The sequence below is a fragment of the Sprattus sprattus genome, assembly GCF_963457725.1.
Source record: "Sprattus sprattus genome assembly, chromosome: 2".
NCBI classification, from domain to species: domain Eukaryota; kingdom Metazoa; phylum Chordata; class Actinopteri; order Clupeiformes; family Clupeidae; genus Sprattus; species Sprattus sprattus.
This window is the reverse complement of record NC_137921.1, coordinates 28,272,020-28,290,717: the sequence shown is the minus strand read 5'-3', so window position 1 is coordinate 28,290,717 and position 18,698 is coordinate 28,272,020. Positions and strand designations below refer to the sequence as shown.

Genomic DNA, 18,698 nt, shown 5'->3' with positions numbered 1-18,698 from the left:
ATACTTTTTAAGATATTAAAGAAAAACGAATATAAATTTCTCCCATTGACTTACATTGGGCCATTATGACATCATAATAGGGTCTTTAAACTGGCTTGCACCTGTGCTTTACTCTGCCGTGCTAAGGCAAAAGACCGTAACTTCAAGTTTGGTCAAAAATGAGTTTTTGACGTATTTGTAAAATATCAGCAGTAATTAAACAAATGTACTGATATTAAATGTACTACTAACATGCCATTATCAAATTAAAGCCAGTGACATCAGTATTTTGGTTGATTTCACGATGTATAGGCAACCGACAGTTAGCATACCAAGCTAGGTAGCATTACCATTAGAATTGCATGGCAGATATGCTAAGCTATCGGGCTATTCCCCCACCCAGTGCCTGTGGCTAGTCCGAAAAAGGTGCATCTAAATCGGGTAACTTCGCTTGGCGAGCGGGGGCATGTGGAGGGGGAAAATGGGCCTCATTCTCTATCGTTCTCTCTCTCTCTCTCACACACACACGCACACACACACACACACACACACACACACACCCCAATGGACTGACATAGATGTTTTATGTGTTTCATGTGACAATTCAAGTTCATTGTTTTATGTGCTTAATGTGATAATTCAATGGTGTGTGTGTGTGTGTGTGTGTGTGTGTGTGATAATCATTGTATTGGTAATTGTGATAAATGAAATAGTATTACTACTGATTATTACACGGCTCTTCTTAATGCTGTAGAATGCTCCATTCACTTGAATGGGGCTTCCCAACGTTCTGCGGTCAACTATTTTCCGATAACTGACCGTTGCTATGGACTTAATGACCGCTGTCAAGGAAAGTGGCCTTTTTGCCTCTAATTCACGTCTTTCGTAGCACTCCGCAAGTAGTACGATAACTTATCAATGGAGTTTCAGCGGACGGTTGAGCAGCTGTGTTCTAAAGAATGTTCAACTGTCTTTGAAGTTCAACGTCTTTGGCGAACTATTTCTCTCCTTTTAAACACTACGTATAGTAACAAATGCATTGTAAAAAGACACACGGTGTTAAGTAATTTGTTTGTTTTAGTTGTAACCGTATAATAAGCGGGATAATGTATAGAACGCCGGTCATTGTCGGGAAAATAAGCCCCTTCAGGGTGAACCAACACCCCTCCGCTTTCGCGTCGGGGTGCTGTTCGCCCTGTCGGGGCTTATTTTCCCGACAATGACCTGCGTTCTATACATTATCCCTTACTTAATTAATAGGGTCATTATTCCATTGTTATCATACCACTGAGCTTTAACATAGAAGTTACTGCCTTCTGCCTTAGTATGCTTCACTGACACCTGTGCCAAATCCAAAGAACCTCTTCTCTCTCTGTCCCTCTCAATTTAACTGTAACTAGGAACATTAAGACACCATCCATTCTCTATTTTTTTTCTCTCCGTCTCTCCATCTTTCTCTCTGTCAACTTTCTCTCACACTCAATCTCTCTTCTTCACTCCATTTTTATCTCCTTTTTTCAATATTTTCACTCTCTCTTTATCTCTTCATCCAGAGCCACTCTTGTTCACTCTTCTTTCCTTCTTCCACTCTTCTTTCCTTTCTTATTTTCTTCTTCCATTTTTCTTTCCTTCTTCCACTCTTCTTGCCTTTCTTTTTTCCTTCATCCACTCTTCTTTCCTTCTTCCACTTTTCTTTCCTTTCTTCACTCTTCTTTCCTTCTTACACTCTTCTTTCCTTTCTTCTTTCCTTCTTTCACTCTTCTTTCTTTCCTTATTTCCTTCTTCCACTCTTCTTTCCTTCCTTCACTCTTCTTTCCTTTCTTCTTTCATTATTTCACTCTTCTTTCTTTTTTTCTTTCCTTCTTCCACTCTTCTTTCCTTTCTTCACTCTTCTTTCTTTTCTTCTTTCCTTCTTTCACTCTTCTTTCCTTTCTTCTTTCCCTCTTCCACTCTTCTCTCCTTTCTTCACTCTTCTTTCCTTTTGTCTTTCCTTCTTCCACTCTTCTTGCCTTTCTTTTTTCCTTCATCCACTCTTCTTTCCTTCTTCCACTTTTCTTTCCTTTCTTCACTCTTCTTTCCTTCTTACACTCTTCTTTCCTTTCTTCTTTCCTTCTTTCACTCTTCTTTCTTTTCTTCTTCCTTTCTTAACCTTTGCATTTCATGCACTGGTATTTCCTTCAGGAAATGCATTTTCTAGTTTTCTTTGGTATTTTTGTCACATTCATATTTGCAATGATTGCTGGGTAACCTTTACATCACTACAACGCTATGACAACGCACGAGACGGTTGCCTTTGTCAAAAAGTGGTAACGTGAATGTGTCACTATGAAACAAAGCATGCACACTTCGAACAAAATTACCCCCCAAACTCTGAGAAAAGGGCCAGAAAAATAAACCCACGGTAATCATCATACCAATCAACATGCAGTTTTATAGATATCAGCCACACAGCAAGAGCATGCATACCTCAACATACAGTTGTGGGACTGCCTTTTCAACCATGAATATGTTGGAAAACACATACAGGAGCACACTTACTTATGATCCTCTCCCTGGACACCTTTAATGCCCAATTTTCAAGAAGACAATCTTAGAGAAATCGTTGTGTGTGTGGTAGTCGTTTATTGTATAAATACCTCCTCCCGGCAATCCTCACATGCAGCGAACGATGGTAACTAGACAATGGTTGATGGTGGAGCTGGACTAGTTTGAGTTTGTTAGCAGAGGACGTGCTTGTAGCAAATTTTTTCGGGTGACAACTACAACAACAACAGAACAGGAGACAGAGGCGCAGGTGGTATGTACGTTTACTAGATTTTCCGCTAAATCAAGCGTTAGCGTATTCACAATAACACTCAAAGTGTGCTTCTAATGCTTAGACCAGAAACACATAGCTAGCTAGCCTCGCTGCTAACAAGTACAACGTTATCGTGCTAATATGCTCTCAAACGCCACCCTCATTGAGGCAAAAGTAATGTTTGCCTCAAATGTCTTTCACATGCCGTTTTATGTAAAGTCAGACATTCTAAATAGGTTTTACACATACATGAAATACATTTCCTATTTAATGAATGCAAAGTAATGCTGCCAGCATTAGGCTACTCCGTAGCAAATTACGTTAGATGTCAGTTCAAGCTGGTTGGAGAAGGCACTTTCAACACCGAGCCACCAGCCAAGAGACCACAGTGGTCGGGAGCAATGTACTTTTCGAGGGTTTATATAAAATACGGTAGCCGTAATGCCGCAAGCGGTGAGGCTTTGTAGTTTACCAGAGTCGTACTAAAACATTTTGACAGAAAACAGGAAATGTGAGGTCCTGACATGTGTGATTACGGAAATGATGTAGTTTGGAAATGATGCCGTAGGCTGGCCAATCACAGCCAAGGGGGTATCCGACTCTCTCCGACTCTTTAAGAAAAGTTAGAAAAAAGCGTTCCTCTCCGACCAGCTCTCCGAGGGCTCTCCAACGGCTCGGATGGGCGTTAACACCTGGGTGAAGGTGTTGCCAAGGCATGCCAAAGTGTCCCTCTACGACCGAATCGGAGAGAATCGTAGAAGTAAAAAAAGGCCTTAAGAGTATGGAAAAAGGCTAAGTGAAAAATTGGCACACTCGGTTTCTCTTGATTTTCTTCTCTGGCACGCAGACACACACACACACACACACGCACGCAGACACACGTACAAGCACGCACACTCACACGTACACACATGCATGCAGACGCACGCACGCAGACACACACACACACACCCAGTGTTTCTCTGCTTGTCTGTTGTCCAGCTGCGAGCACAGCCTGATGTTTTCTGTGTGTTTCTCTGCTTGTCTGTCGTCCAGCTGTGATAAGAGTTTCTATGAAGCCAAAGACCTGCAGCAGCACATGAACAAGCACCTGGGCCTGAAGCCCTTCCAGTGCCAAGTGTGTGGGAAGTGCTACAGCTGGAAGAAGGACTGGTACTCCCATGTCAAGTCCCACACAGTGGCCGAGCCGTACAGGTGAGCTGGTCTCTCACAGTTAGATCTCCCTACAGGTGAACTGGTCCCTCACAGGTAGCTCTCCCTACAGGTGAGCTGGTCCCTCACAGGTAGCTCTCCCTACAGGTGAGCTGGTCCCTCACAGGTAGCTCTCCCTACAGGTGAGTGCCTGTCTTGTGTCAGTCATCCACTAGCGGTCCAGGCACTGGTATGATCATGCTTCTGTGGTCATTTCATCTGGTTTTAACAACGCCTGTCAGATCAGGAGCATTGTTTTTGGGTTTTGGAGACCAGCCTTCATGTCAGCTTCTTCTGACAATAGCTATGATGACGCATTTTCAGTTGGCCAGATATCTGTGTAGTAAAGACAGGGAACCAAGCAAATGTTTTCAACAGTAGGAAATGCCATTTAGCGGTTCAGTATGTGAGACATTGATCTCTGACTGTCTAGACTATGTGTCCGTGTGTTGTGGCCAGGTGTAATGTATGTGGGAAGGAGTTCTATGAGAAGGCCCTGTTCCGCCGGCACGTGAAGAAGGCCACGCACGGCAAGAAGGGCCGCGTCAAGCAGAACCTGGAGCGGGAGTGTGAGCACTGCGGACGCAAGTTCACTCAGCTCAGAGAGTACCGTCGCCACATGAACAACCACCAGGGTCAGTCAACACACAGACACACACAGACACACACAGACACACACAGACACACACAGACACACACAGACACACACAGACACACACAGACACACACAGACACACACAGACACACACAGACACACACAGACACACACAGACACACACAGACACACAAGTATGTATGCATTACCTAGTTGAGTCATCAAAAACAGTAATACATATAAAACAGTATGTGTTGTTTAATACAGTTTGATTCATGCACTATTGCTCAATCAGCCTTATACCCTTTTGTACACATGTTTGAACACACACAAGCAGACTATATAAGCTGTACTTACGACTAATATAAATCTTAAAAACAGCAATACAGACATGTGTAATACAGTTTGGTGCATAGATTCTTATGCATGTGTTGTTGCTCACCTAACTGTGTGTTCTTTCCTCCAGGAGTGAAGCCCTTCGAGTGTCTAACGTGTGGTGTGGCGTGGGCTGATGCCCGGTCGCTGAAGCGTCACGTGCGCACGCACACGGGAGAGCGTCCCTATGTGTGTCCCGTGTGCCAGGAGGCACACATTGACGCGCGCACGCTACGCAAGCACATGACCAAGCTGCACGGCGACTACCTGCCCGGCAAGATCATGCTGGAGAAGGACACTCTGCAGTTCCACAACCAAGGCACCCAGGTGGAACACGCCGTCAGCCTACTGGCCCCGGAGCTGCCCCCGGAGCTCCGGCCCACGGAGGCCGCCGCCGACACAGAGGAGATCGAGACCGTGCTCATCACCGAGGAGACGGTGGAGGCCATGGAGGCGGCGCAGTCGGTGGAGGACGGCGGGACGCCGGGTGGCGGGGCGACGCTGTCGGACAGGAGCATCATGCAGGTGGTGAACTACGTGCTGGCCCAGCAGGCCGGGACCAAGCTGGATGACGAAGATGGAGACTCCCCCGACGTCATCCAGACCATGGAGGTGGAGGTGGCCCATGTGGCTGAGGTGGAGTGACCTGACCTGGGGCGGGCAGGGGAGGGGACGTGTGATCGGGACAAGAGAGGGGACGTGTGATCGGGACAAGAGAGACCACACTGTGGATGGATGGAGGGACAGATGGACGGATGGATGGATGGATGAAGAAAGGAAGGAAGGAAGGAATGAATGAATGAATGAATGTGTGAGCTCTCAGACGTCACACAGCATCAGCTGTCATGTCAGTCGGTGCCGTAGAGCCACTAACTACCCATCCATTTCATACGCTGTCCGCGGGTTGCTACCAGAATGTAGAAAAACAACTGGTTTTGTGAATTTTTATTCTGAATTGTACAGGGATTGTAACAAAGCAGGCTTTACTTTTCAGAGCCCTCCTCTTACCCGGTCAGTATAAACCTGCGCGTGTGTGAGTGAACAAGAGAGCGAATGAATGAGTGCTTGTAAAAGTCTTTATGTACAGTATGTGTATAGTAATATTTTGAATGCAGTGTCGCATTTGAAAATAATATTCTTTTGAACATTAGAGCACAGGGTATAAAAATGGATTTAGAAAAACCCTATGTAAATTGCCAATTTGTTGCCATTTGGTTGGATTTCTATGCATCAAATGTGTGCGTGTTCTTCCGTGGTTTTTTGTTGGGTTTGAGGAAAGGACTTCAACCCCCCGCTGTAGCACTGGAGAAGGCCCCTGTGTGCCAGCATGGCTCAGCACACCAGCACCCGTCTGTGTATATAGCTGAAAGAAGACAAATAGCCAAAATAAAGCACTATGTCTGCAGGGAGGCTATATGCTGTTTTCGTGTGTTTGTCTTTTCATACATAGCTAGAGGATTTCCAACACTGCACAGCTTTTTGCTCATACACACACACACACACACACACACAACCTTGAGATGTCATGCAATATACAGCCGCGGAAAAAATTAAGAGACCACTTCAAAATTATCAGTTTCTCTGGTTTTACTATTTATTGGTATGTGTTAAAGTAAAATGTACATTTTTGTTTTATTCTATAACCTACTGGCAACATTCCTACCAAATTTCAAATAAAAATATTGTCATTTAGATCATTTATTTGCAGAGAAATGACAATTGGTCAAAATAGCAAAAAAGATGCAGTGTCTTCAGATCTCGAATAATGCAAAGAAAACAAGCTCATATTCATTTTTAAACTACACAATACTAATGCTTTAACTTAGGAAGAGTTCAGAAATCAATATTTGGTGGAATAACCTTGATTTAAAATCACAACTTTCATGTGTCTTGGCATGCTCTCCACCAGTCTTTCACATTGCCGTTGGGTGACTTTATGCTACTCCTGGCGCAAGAATTCAAGCAGCTCGGCTTCTTTTCATGGCTTGTGACCATCCATCTTCCTCTTGATCACATTTCAGAGTTTTTTTTATGGGATTCAGGTCTCGAAATTGGGCTGGCCATGACAGGGTCCTGATCTGGAAAAAACACTTCTCAGAGTTGGGGAACATTGTCAGAGCAAAAGGAAGCAAGTTTTTCTTCCGGGACAACGTTGTACTTTGCCTGGCTGAGGTTTGTAAAAGACCATAAGGATTGAACCAAAGCGGACTGGAGGGTCTCCTAGTTCGTCTTCTCTGATGAGTCCAATTTCACAGTAGGTGCAAGACTCTGTGGCTTGTAGGCCTCTCCAGGTCTCCGTCTAACCATCAGACGACCATGTGTTGGGCAAAGCTGAAAATTGGACTCATCAGAGAAGACGAACTAGGAGACCCTCCAGTCCGCTTTGGTTCAATCCTTATGGTCTTTTACAAACCTCAGCCAGGCAAAGTACAACGTTGTCCCGGAAGAAAAACTTGCTTCCTTTTGCTCTGACAATGTTCCCCAACTCTGAGAAGTGTTTTTTCCAGCAGGGCAATGCTCCATGCCACACAGCCAGGCCAGTAAAGGTGTGGATGGAGTATCACCAGATCAGGACCCTGTCATGGCCAGCCCAATTTCGAGACCTGAATCCCATAAAAAAAACTCTGAAATGTGATCAAGAGGAAGATGGATGGTCACAAGCCATGAAAAGAAGCCGAGCTGCTTGAATTCTTGCACCAGGAGTAGCATAAAGTCACCCAACGGCAATGTGAAAGACTGGTGGAGAGCATGCCAAGACACATGAAAGTTGTGATTTTAAATCAAGGTTATTCCACCAAATATTGATTTCTGAACTCTTCCTAAGTTAAAGCATTAGTATTGTGTAGTTTAAAAATGAATATGAGCTTGTTTTCTTTGCATTATTCGAGATCTGAAGACACTGCATCTTTTTTGCTATTTTGACCAATTGTCATTTTTCTGCAAATAAATGATCTAAATGACAATATTTTTATTTGAAATTTTGTAGGAATGTTGCCAGTAGGTTATAGAATAAAACAAAAATGTACATTTTACTTTAACACATACCAATAAATAGTAAAACCAGAGAAACTGATAATTTTGGAGTGGTCTCTTAATTTTTTCCGCGGCTGTATATTCTTCCACATGTGAACTGGTATGTAACTGGGTTTTGATGTAAAGTGTTGTGCTCCTAATAGGTACCTACACTACAAAACTATCCTTGGTTACATTACATTTCATAAAATCACATCTTTGTTCCACATGCGATAATTTAACTTTAAAAAGAATTAAGGGATTTACTGGGGTAAACAATGGCATGCCTCCATGTATAACTACACAAGACATGTCAAAGATGCCATCAAACCTGGGCTTGTAAGTTCCTATTCATCATTTGTAAATTGCGCTATCTGCTGGAATATGGTGGTCATAGCATATCAATTGCGTAAATGAAAGGTATTACTAGTCTTTTTTTACTCTCATATTACAAACATCGAATGCACCCATGAGTGGGTGTAAATAAATGTACTGCAAACTAAACTAATGTAGCCTCTTGATAATGACGGAACTGAATTATTTGGGTCCCCTGACACAATATTGTTTTATTGATACATGTCTGCTGCCTTGACTAATACACATTCAGTATAATTTTAAATGTCCTGTGATTCTGTCTATAACATCTCCGGGCCCTGGTCCTACACCAAGAACTGTTCTTGAGCCTGGGGCTGTCTGTGTTCTCCCGGCGTCCTGGATCAAGCTGACAGTGAGGCCGGATTCCTTAGCTTGGCGATAAAGTGCAAGTAGGGACTCTTCGTTGTCAGCCTTGACCACCACTTTAGGTTGGCCGCAGAACTCCCACTGTTTCAGAAGTTTAGGGTCTCTCCTCAGAAGCTCCTTGTACGCGTTGACAGCTGCATGAGCACACTGTGCAGCCACTTTCCCCTTGCCCATGTTGAGGTCCTTTCGCACCACCAGTGTCAGTTTTACCTCTTCACCCACGAGGGCAGTTTTAAAAAAGCTGCTTCCACTTTTATACCGAAGGGCTGTCATGACACTCAAGATAGGCTTTCCAAAGCGACCTCTGAGATGCCTTCCGAGGAAAAGCCCACACGCGCTCGTGACAACTCCCACAGCCATTGAAGCATAAGAGGTATCCGCTTTGGCACTATGTGGAAAAGACTTGTGTCTGTCCGTCATTTCACCACACCCTCACACATCAAAACAGCTCGTTTTATTTCAGCGCCATAGCGAAATGATCTTGCCATAGGTAAAGCAAGAGAGGAGGACACAGTGGTCTCTGTCTCACAGTTATGACGTACAATACACTTAAGCCAATTGGAATGTGGCTGCACTGTTCCCGGGTGTGAGTACTTTGCTTCGCCTCTGAGACAGCGTTTGAAAATGGTAAGGCAAAGCGTGTTTCATTTCTAAATGTAAATTTCGTGTTTTAGGGCGCCTTCTCCACAAATCTAGATGCTCACAATTGTGACACTATTTTGTTTCTGTTTTGACCGGTGAGCTAATTGTTTTCTATAAGACAGCACTCGATGTAACAAAGCTGCTCATTCATTGTCATGTTTCTCGGTAGGGGCTAGTTAGCTAGCGAGCTAACTAGAAATGCACAACTTGGCTGTCTATCTGGCTAACTGGTCCACATCAAGTATAGCAGTGTTATGGCACGAGTGATAGAAGTAGCATATATGGACTGGTAACACTAGAGCAGTAGCCAGAGTCGACTCTAGTGTGCAGGGTGGTGTTAGCCTGTCTGGCTGATATGTTGATGCTTGTATTTTAAGAGTGTTATTAGGCCTTCCCTATTTCTAAAGAGGCCAAAGTGCCTGACTCATGCCAATGTGCCCTCTCCACAGCTATTCTATTCCTTCTTCAAGTCCTTGGTGGGCAAGGACGTGGTAGTGGAGTTAAAGAATGACCTGAGGTGAAGGAAACGTACTTAAGACACTTCCATGAATGTTTATTACAGTGGTAGACATTGTTGTCAATGTAGTTGCATTTTAAATCCTCAAATCATAATTTTTGAAAAAGGATATGCTTGTAACACAACTGATGATCTTGACTGACATTTAAAAAAATGAATGTTTGTCTGTTGCAGTATATGTGGGACGCTTCACTCTGTGGATCAGGTGAGACTGCAGATCTTAATCACTTAGACAGCTTCACAGAAAATGATCCCTTGGCTTAAAACAAACTAAATATGATTGTATGTTTTTTTCCACTTCTTTCTTTCTTTCTTTTTTTACTTAGTATCTGAACATCAAGCTAACAGACATTAGCGTCACTGACCCAGAGAAATATCCACACATGGTGAGTGAAGCAGTTTTTGCTGTACAATGCTTTATTATTAATTTAGAGTGTTCCTTTTTATAGACATTTTCATGGTGAAGGGACATGTGATTTAACCTGCATTACACAAATAAAAGAAGCATGTCGTCACAAGACATTCTGGAAGTTGGCATGCTGGCATACTTTGACATACTTTTTAAGATTGCATGGGTAAAGCTGAAGAGGCCATTCTTAGAGCCACCTAAATCTATGGGGTGTAAGTACAGCTGAAGATGGTATACTTACAGCCACCAGGAAATGGCCTGAAGAATCGGTTGGACTGGCATTGGGGATCTTGGCAATGCTTGGGTGTATCTTGAGGTGTATCAGTTGTTGTCTCTGGTATTGACATGTGTCCTGATTCATCGCAAGTGTGGAGGGGTGTGGGTCTTGGATGCTTGACACCACTGGTGAGCCTTCTGGAGGTGTCATGGGCCTAATGCAACAAAACACAGATGAAGGAAGGTGCCCACTTAACAACCGAGCCAATAAGGCATCTCTGTTGTTGTTAAGTATGGGTATGATGGTGGTAGTGTACCCTGTTGTGTTATAATACTTAGCCTAGGTTGTTGGGTATTTGTGTGTTGGTCCCTATGATTTGACTTAGTAATAATCTATGAATAAAATTACATCGCGTGTAGTGGCACCTGCATTAAATGTGACATGGAATAGACACTTAAAAATGATTCCTTAAACAATTAGGCCTCTTCTACATTTAACAACATGTAAAAATAGAAACTTTTACTTGAGTATCTCTGCAAGAGAATAGTAGCCCTTTTTTTCATATTTTGATATAAACTATGGAGGTGTCTCTGTCTATCCAGTTGTCTGTGAAGAACTGCTTCATCCGCGGCTCGGTGGTGCGGTACGTTCAGCTGCCCGCAGATGAGGTGGACACTCAGCTACTACAGGACGCCGCACGCAAGGAGGCCATGCAGCAGAAACAGTGACGGAGCCTGGTGTGTGTGTGTGTGTGGGGGGGGGGGGGGGGGGGGGCTGAATGGGTATGTGTGGCCGTGTGTGTCCTTTTTTCATCCATGTTTTTCTTGAAATTATGCTTTCTGTGTGAGAAGCATGTTTCCTACAGATGTAGATCCGACATGATTCACAGAACATTTATATGCATATGTTAGAGCAATGTTTCCCTCCTAAATAAGTTCAGTTTGTTTTGCCAGAGAGAGTGATATCACATGGATGTATCTAGTCATCCGTGTAGTAAATGAAAGATGAAAGATTGAGTTCATTACACCACGCTGAAATTATGTTTTTTTTTGTAGCCCCCTTTGAGTTTTTTTGTGAACAGTTAAACACTTTACTGCAAAAAAGTGTGGAATTTGACAGGGTTATTTTCTTTGGTTCACAACTAATGCAGGTGTAAATTGAGTGCGTATGTGTTATGATGGCTTTGTATCTTTTGAGTTTGGTCATTTGATTTAAAATATCAATCATTTTGTAAAAAAAGTTGAGATAGATGCCTACAAAGAATTGGCTGTGTTTTCTGTCTTTATTTGTTAATCAATATGTATACATGTTGATAGCAATAAACATACATTCTTTGCCAACATGTTTCGTACTTTCATGTCGTAATTTTTTAACATTTAAAAAACCTTTCCAGATGGTGTCTCACCACAGCAAAAACTAAAAGCACTTTGCTTCTACTTCTGCTTGAATGTAAAGGTTAGCTGTTTCAGGAGGCAATAATCTTGGATATTTAAGCATAATCAGATTCATGTGGTGTTCCTATTAAGCAATAGCAGTTAGTCACACAGGGTGGCAGCATATACCCTGATATTTAGTTTTATGTGGTTGCATCACTACTTTATATTTCCCTTAGATTATCATAGATAACAATACATGTGTCATCAGCCTCAGCTTTACTAACCTGCGATTCCCTAATGTGATGGTGTGCTATTGTCCTTGTGACTAAAAGAGTGGTTAAACTTAAGAGCAGGGGTCTCAAACTCATGTGCGCGAGCCAATTCTGGCCCCCCAAGTGATTTTATCCGGCCCGCAAAGTTAAAAAAAAAAAAAAAAGTTCCATTGATTTAAGTGGGCCACCCCCTGAGTTTGAGACCCCTGCTTTAGAGTGATACACTCTTTAGTTTAATTATTCCTGTAGCACGAAGGCAGGGCAAGGCAAGTTTATTTACATATAAATATATACACAACTCGTACACATTGGTTATCCAAAGCGTTTACTAATGAGAAGAACATAAGAAAATAAGATTTTAACCCTTGATACACAACATGGGTCAAAAGTGACCCGACTGAGTTTTAATTGTAAATATCTTTGCAATATTAATCATTCAGAATTCCAGGAGTTCCTCAATAAACTTGTTTTTGATCATCACAAATTCTTATTTTCTTTTTTCCTTTCTTACTTTTTTAATAAAAATCATTTTTGTATCACTACCCTTCTAAGGCACAACATGGGTCAAAAATTACCCGTATTGACTTTTAATGTTATTTCATGCATGGCTGAGTGTTGCCTTGCTATATCTTTTAAAAATCTATTTATTTAATCATTTAATATGTATTCATTAAATATCTTGTTTTTGATTACCATAAATCATTATTTTCATTTTCTCTGTCTTCATTTTTGAACTAAAATAGTTTCTGTATTACTTCATCAAGTTTACACACATGGGTCAAAAATGACCCATGTATGCAAGTGTGATAAAAATGGAAAAAAAACACCTTAAAAAATATTTTGTTAAAAATAAATGCACTATGGAATTTGATTGGAGCCGTTGATTGGAATCTTTGATTTGTAACTGTTTGCAACATGTTTACTGTGGACAACTTTTCACATGCCACACTTCACAACTCAACGGGCTGCTTTTGCACATCTGATTCATGTAAGTATTACTTTACAATTGTTTTACCTAAGAAAGTATTTGATATCTTGTGAAAGATAACTGCACATTATATGTATTACTTTTACTTAATTACCTAACCTTGACATTTATTACTAGTGAGAAAGAGAAATGTGTCCAATAATATAACAACTTCTAGGAACGAAGAGCAGCAGCAGCGAAATAGAAAGAAAGGATTGACAAAGAGGAATTCGTGGCCTTTATTGGTTTGAACCCCCTTGCGGGGGGAGGGGGAGGGGGTGCATGGGCCGAAAAAAGGGGAAGGCTGTAGTCCTCCTGAGCACCATACATGACGCCAGAGCAGTGGATGTCAACAGTGTGAAGAAGAAATCAGAAGTGATCCAGTAATATAACCAAACAAAATCAGGAATGGACACAATGGATCAGATTGTTCGCACCTATACATGAAAGCAGAGAACACAGAGGTGGCCCATGGTGCTCTGGCACAATGTGCTGGATGTTGCCACCCGCAATGCCTACACCAACTTCAGTGCACAACACCCTGATTACATGGCTGGTGTGACCAATGCACGGCGGCTATTCATCAAGGAGCTGGGCAAAGAGCTTGTCATGCCACATACAAAGAGGCGCAGGGAGGGAGAAACAGTGAATAAAATAGACCCTTCTGTGTCAAATAAGTGCTGGCATGGTTGTGGCTCGGTGGGGACACTGGCACATACAGTACCTTGCGTAAGTATTCACCCCCTTGGATGTTTTACCCTTTTATGGCTTTTATAAATCAGTCATGGTCAATATGAGTTGGCTTTTTGGACAAAAAAATTCACAAAATAGCTCTCTTTAATGTCAAAGTGAAAATATATTTCTACACAGTTATGTAAATTAAATACAAATATGTAATGAAAATAAGTGCTTGCATAAGTATTCACCCCCTTTATCACCCCCTTTGTATAGACTGACCTAATTCAACAGAGGTCCAGCCAATTGGTGCTAGAAGTCTCACAATTTGTGTAATGGGGGTCAGTGTGCAGTGAATGTGTCTCAAGTGATTGTAGTATAACGACACCTGTGTCTGGAAGGTCCATTCACTGGTCAGTATTCAGTAATCAGTATTACTGGCTATTGTTAAACCATTAAGACCCAAGATCACTCTAAGCAACTCAGAGAAAAGGTTGTTGAAAAGTATAAGTCAGGGGAAGGATACAAAAAAATGTCCAAGGCACTAAACATCCCCTGGAATTCTGTTAAATCCATCATCAAGAAATGGATGGATTGTGGCACATGTGTAAATTTGCCTAGATCAGGCCGTCCTCACAAACTGAGGGGCCGTTCAAGAAGGAGACTAGTAAGATAGGCCACCAATAGACCTATGACTACTCTGAAGAAGTTTCAAGCTTCAGCAGTTGAGATTGGAGAAACTCTGCATACCACCACTGTTGCCTTGGTTCTTCACCAATCTAAGCTTTATGGAAGAGAGCCACTGTTGAAAAAAAGGATCGACTACAGTTTGCCAAAAGGCATGTGGAAGTCTCCATGGTCAAGTGGAAGAAGGTTCTGTGGTTTGATGAGACCAAAGTGGAGCATTTTTTCAACAGTGGCTCTCTTCAATGAAGCTTTGATTGGTGAAGAACCAAGGCAACAGTGGTGGTATGCAGAGTCTCTCCCATACCAGCTGCTGAAGCTTGAAACTTCTTCAGAGTAGTCATAGGTGTCTTGGTGGCCTCTCTTACTAGTTTCCTTCTTGCATGGTCACTCAGTTTGTAAGGACGGCCTGATCTAGGCAGATTTACACATGTGCCATATTCCTTCCATTTCTTGATGATGGATTGAACAGAATTTCAGGGGATGTTAAGTGCCTTGGACATTTTTTTGTATCCTTCCCCTGACCTGTACTTTTCAATAACCTTTTCTCTGAGTCTCTTAGGGTGATCTGTGGTCTTCATGTTGTAACAGTAGCCAGGAATACTGATTACTGAATACTGACCAGTGAATAGACCTTCCAGACACAGGTGTCGTTATACTACAATCACTTGAGACACATTTACTGCACACTGATCCCCATATCACTAATTGTGAGACTTCTAGCACCAATTGGCTGGACCTCTGTTGAATTAGGTCAGTCTATATAAAGGGGGTGATAAAGGGGGTGAATACTTATGCAATCACTTATTTTCATTACATATTTGTATTTAATTGACATGACTGTGTAGAAATATATTTTCACTTTGACATTAAAGAGAGCTATTTTGTGAATTTTTTTGTCCAAAAAGCCAACTTATATTGACCATGACTGATTTATAAAAGCCATAAAAGGGTAAAACATCCAAGGGGGTGAATACTTACGCAAGGTACTGTATGTTGTGGAATTGTCCTGCTGTTAAGCAATTTTGTCAGGACATTGTTAATATCTTGAACTTAATGTTTAATATATGGATTACCCCTTGCCCAATTGTGTGCCTGCTTGGAAATGGGATAGAAGGATTACAAGCAAGGAAAATACAACATGTATTGTCTCTAGCGTTCTTAGTGGCAAAGTGGACTATTCTCTTGAATTGGAAAGAACGCAAGAACAACTGCTTTAACATGGACCACTGGAAAAATGAGTTTATGGACATACTTGCCATGGAGCAGGATGCCCTGATTCTGGACCCAACGGAGAGGCCTGGTGACACTCAGGGCCCTTTGGACTTTGTGAGGACTCAAATGATATAAAACCCCAAGTAAGAACACTGCAGCACCCCCCCCCACCCCCTCCTTTTGTTTTTGTGTCTGTGAAAGTATGTGTCTGTATATATGTTATAAAGCAAATAAAAATTAAATAAAAATAAAAAAATAAAAAAAAGAGGCGCATGGAGGGCATACCCCACCTCCAAAAGCATACTACAGATGCAATAGGAGGATGTGGGATCAAAAAATTAAACGCAGCCACCACCCAGCCACAGGAGGACATCAGACTGGAGAGCCAAGTGAAGAAGAAGAAGTGCAAAATCTGCCCAGCTGCCACAGACCGAAAAGCCAGTTGCTGGCATCAGTTTTCTTTTCTTTTATTCATTAATTTTGTTCACTACAGTTTTACTACAGATACACTAACAGTTCAATAGCAGTGTTATTGGTTGTATGGTGTATGTTATGTGTGAGTGTGACAAAGTGACAAATTAACATTTGAAATGTTAAATGTATTATTGTTTGGTCCAAATCACTGCTAAAATAATAATTTTTAACAAAATCATTATTATAGTATGTCTATTTTTCATTTTTATCACACTTGCACTCATGGGTCAAAGAAAACTGAAAATAAAAGGTTAGATCGAAAAGTGCTTTAAAAGAGTAACACAAATCCTTGGAGAACAGTTGGGTTTTGAGTCTGTTTGAAACTGGCACCTTTGATGGTAATCAGGAAGTTTATTCCAGAGCTGAGCAGCATAACAGCTAAAAGCCACTTCACCACAAAGAAGCCTGGTAATAGGTGTCATGTTTATTTAACCCAGTTAGCCTGATTTCCATACATCTCGGAAGGAACACGGGAGAACATTGCCACCTGCTGATCGAAATATAGTAGTGTAGCGTAATCTTTACCAATGAGGAGCTATAGCTGCTAATACTTAATTAGGATCAGATGTGCTGGTTTGGTAGGAGAAGTGGGGGGTGTTCCAAGTACGTGGTTTGATGACACACCTGGGTAAGTTAACTTGGAGTTGAGAATTAAGCCAATTAAGCTCTTCTTTTAGGAGGTTTATCACTTTGAGTTCAATTACCCAGGTTTTCCACCAAACCACGTACTTTGAATGCCCCCCTGGTTAGCTCTGGGTGTTCTCCTGGGTATTTAATGCAAACTGAAAGATCAGAGGGTAAAACTCTACATTTGTGTGTGCTCTGTTGACTTGCAAACATAAGGATCTGCCATTCTCCAGTCAATTTTTCTCAAATGATAAAGAGTGTTACTATGGTTCTTGTCAGCAAGGATAGCATGGGCAAGGTAAATATAGAAAGCATTTATGTCCTATTTCATTTTCTTGTTGTAGCATTTCCATCCTGACAAAGCAACAAAAGCAGACTTGTAGTATGGTCTATGGCCGTTTGAATGGCATCAATGAACATGGGAATTGTGGGCAGCATTGCTTCTCCATGCGGCTGTTCCAAAGCAGTAAGCTGGCTCCGTTGTGGTGTTCTCTTACAGGACGAAGGTGTGCAGAGAAGCTTTGTCGCTCTGTGCAAGCTGGACAGAGAGCCGTTCTCTGAGGATGAGGTGGGTGTGCAGCTCCGGTCATTTATCAAGGTTCTCTCTACGCCTCGGCTCAGCATGTCCCTGTGTGTTGAGGTCACGCAGGGCATGCCTTCAACTCTCCCTACCCCAAACAACATTCCCTTTTCAACAGGCTAAGTGTTTTCAAAACAGTCTCTCCATGAAGCAAGGGATTTAAGTGTTGTCACATGCTGCTCTTGTACACTGTTATGTAACCGAGTGCTCCATTCATCCCTTAGCATTCTGTGGGCTCAACTGCTGTTGTATATGTTTTGTGTTTAGGTGGAAGTATGCCATGCCAACAGCTCCACTCTACTTAACTCAACAGTCGAAGAGTCAGATGAAGAGGTACAATTTAATAGACCCCTTCTTCTGGATGTTAGGGAATATGACTGAATAGTAATGCTTTATACGTCCCCCCCCCCCCCCCCAGATATCGACCCAGAAACACAAACATGGGAGGCTTGGTCCTGAAAACCTCAATGAAACAGTTGCTTATGATTTTTTAGATATTGACTGAATGATTCAGAGAATTGACAAAACATGGGCCTATGCTTTTATTGCTCTGCTGTCTTTTTTAATTGATGTAAATATGTAACATTCCTAAAATAAAAGTTTTATCAAGCTCCATCTTGCTGAAGTATTTTTTTTCTTTGTTCTGAAACAGCATGATGGGGGTGGAGACTTACTATGTAGATATCAGAATCTGCAGCTGACAAGAACCATAGAAACACTCTTTATCATTTGGGAGATGTTGACTGGAGAATGGCAGATCCTTATGTTTGCAAGTCAACAGCGCACACACAAATGTAGAGTTTTACCCCTCTGATCTTTCAGCTTGCACTACATACCCAGGTAAAACGCCCAGAGCTAACCAGGGGGGCATTCAAAGCGCAGCACGCACTGACCCAGACTCTGGCACAGCAGAACCTGATCTTGCGCAGATTCGATGAACTGCAGAGATGAGAACTTGGGGTTGTTCTAAGTTCGTGGCGTCGTGACAAACCTGGGTAAGTTAATTCTGAGTAATTGGTAAACTTCCCAACCTATGGCGTCATCGTCTAAATAACAAAGCCTTATAGGGCTCTTCATTTAGGAGGACAAGTTTAGGAGTTCACTTACCCGGGTTTGTCACTAAACCACATACTTGGAAAACCCTTTTGGGTCTTGTGTCAACTCCTCCGCCATATGGTTTTCTAAGTTCATCACAGGGGAAACACAATGGAGACCAGTGAGGTAACCAATCCCATTTAAACACCCTTAGCCAAGTATTACCTTGCATTACAGTAGACTGACCATGACCTGAAAAGTTCACAATGTACTGTATCGGAGAAGTTCGTTCCACAATGATCCGATGATGGTAAGATT

The 18,698-nt window shown here is 42.0% G+C and overlaps 3 protein-coding genes across 3 annotated transcripts in view; 2 read left to right on the top strand and 1 right to left on the bottom strand.

Annotated features, from left to right (window-relative positions):
- Positions 1–6,295, top strand: part of zbtb11 (zinc finger and BTB domain containing 11) — a 14,335-nt gene extending 8,040 nt beyond the window's left edge. Inside the window, exons 8-10 of the mRNA XM_080860783.1 lie at positions 3,812–3,970; positions 4,427–4,602; positions 5,029–6,295. Of these exons, the coding sequence (XP_080716909.1) occupies positions 3,812–3,970; positions 4,427–4,602; positions 5,029–5,582 (889 nt within the window). The 3' untranslated portion in view covers positions 5,583–6,295. The remainder of the gene's footprint in view (positions 1–3,811; positions 3,971–4,426; positions 4,603–5,028) is intronic.
- A 2,191-nt stretch (positions 6,296–8,486) lies between these two features.
- On the bottom strand, positions 8,487–9,175 carry LOC308360708 (peptidyl-tRNA hydrolase 2, mitochondrial-like). The gene has a single exon (XM_080832757.1). The coding sequence runs from the start codon at positions 9,108–9,110 to the stop codon at positions 8,553–8,555; it is 558 nt and encodes a 185-aa protein (XP_080688883.1). The 5' UTR covers positions 9,111–9,175; the 3' UTR covers positions 8,487–8,552.
- An 88-nt stretch (positions 9,176–9,263) lies between these two features.
- On the top strand, positions 9,264–11,217 carry smx5. Its single transcript, XM_080833309.1, has 5 exons — positions 9,264–9,317; positions 9,782–9,849; positions 10,024–10,054; positions 10,176–10,235; positions 11,078–11,217. Exons 1-5 carry the CDS (start codon positions 9,315–9,317, stop codon positions 11,201–11,203), a joined length of 288 nt encoding a protein of 95 aa, XP_080689435.1. The 5' UTR covers positions 9,264–9,314; the 3' UTR covers positions 11,204–11,217.
- The last annotated feature ends 7,481 nt before the right edge of the window (positions 11,218–18,698 follow it).

Coding starts and splice junctions, on each gene's coding strand:
- LOC308360708 (XM_080832757.1), bottom strand. CDS start 9,110: ATGACGGACAGACACAAGTCTTTTCCACATAGTGCCAAAGCGGATACC.
- smx5 (XM_080833309.1), top strand. Junction 10,055..10,175: donor CGCTTCACTCTGTGGATCAG/GTGAGACTGCAG, acceptor TTTTTTACTTAG/TATCTGAACATCAAGCTAAC. Junction 10,236..11,077: donor CAGAGAAATATCCACACATG/GTGAGTGAAGCA, acceptor CTGTCTATCCAG/TTGTCTGTGAAGAACTGCTT.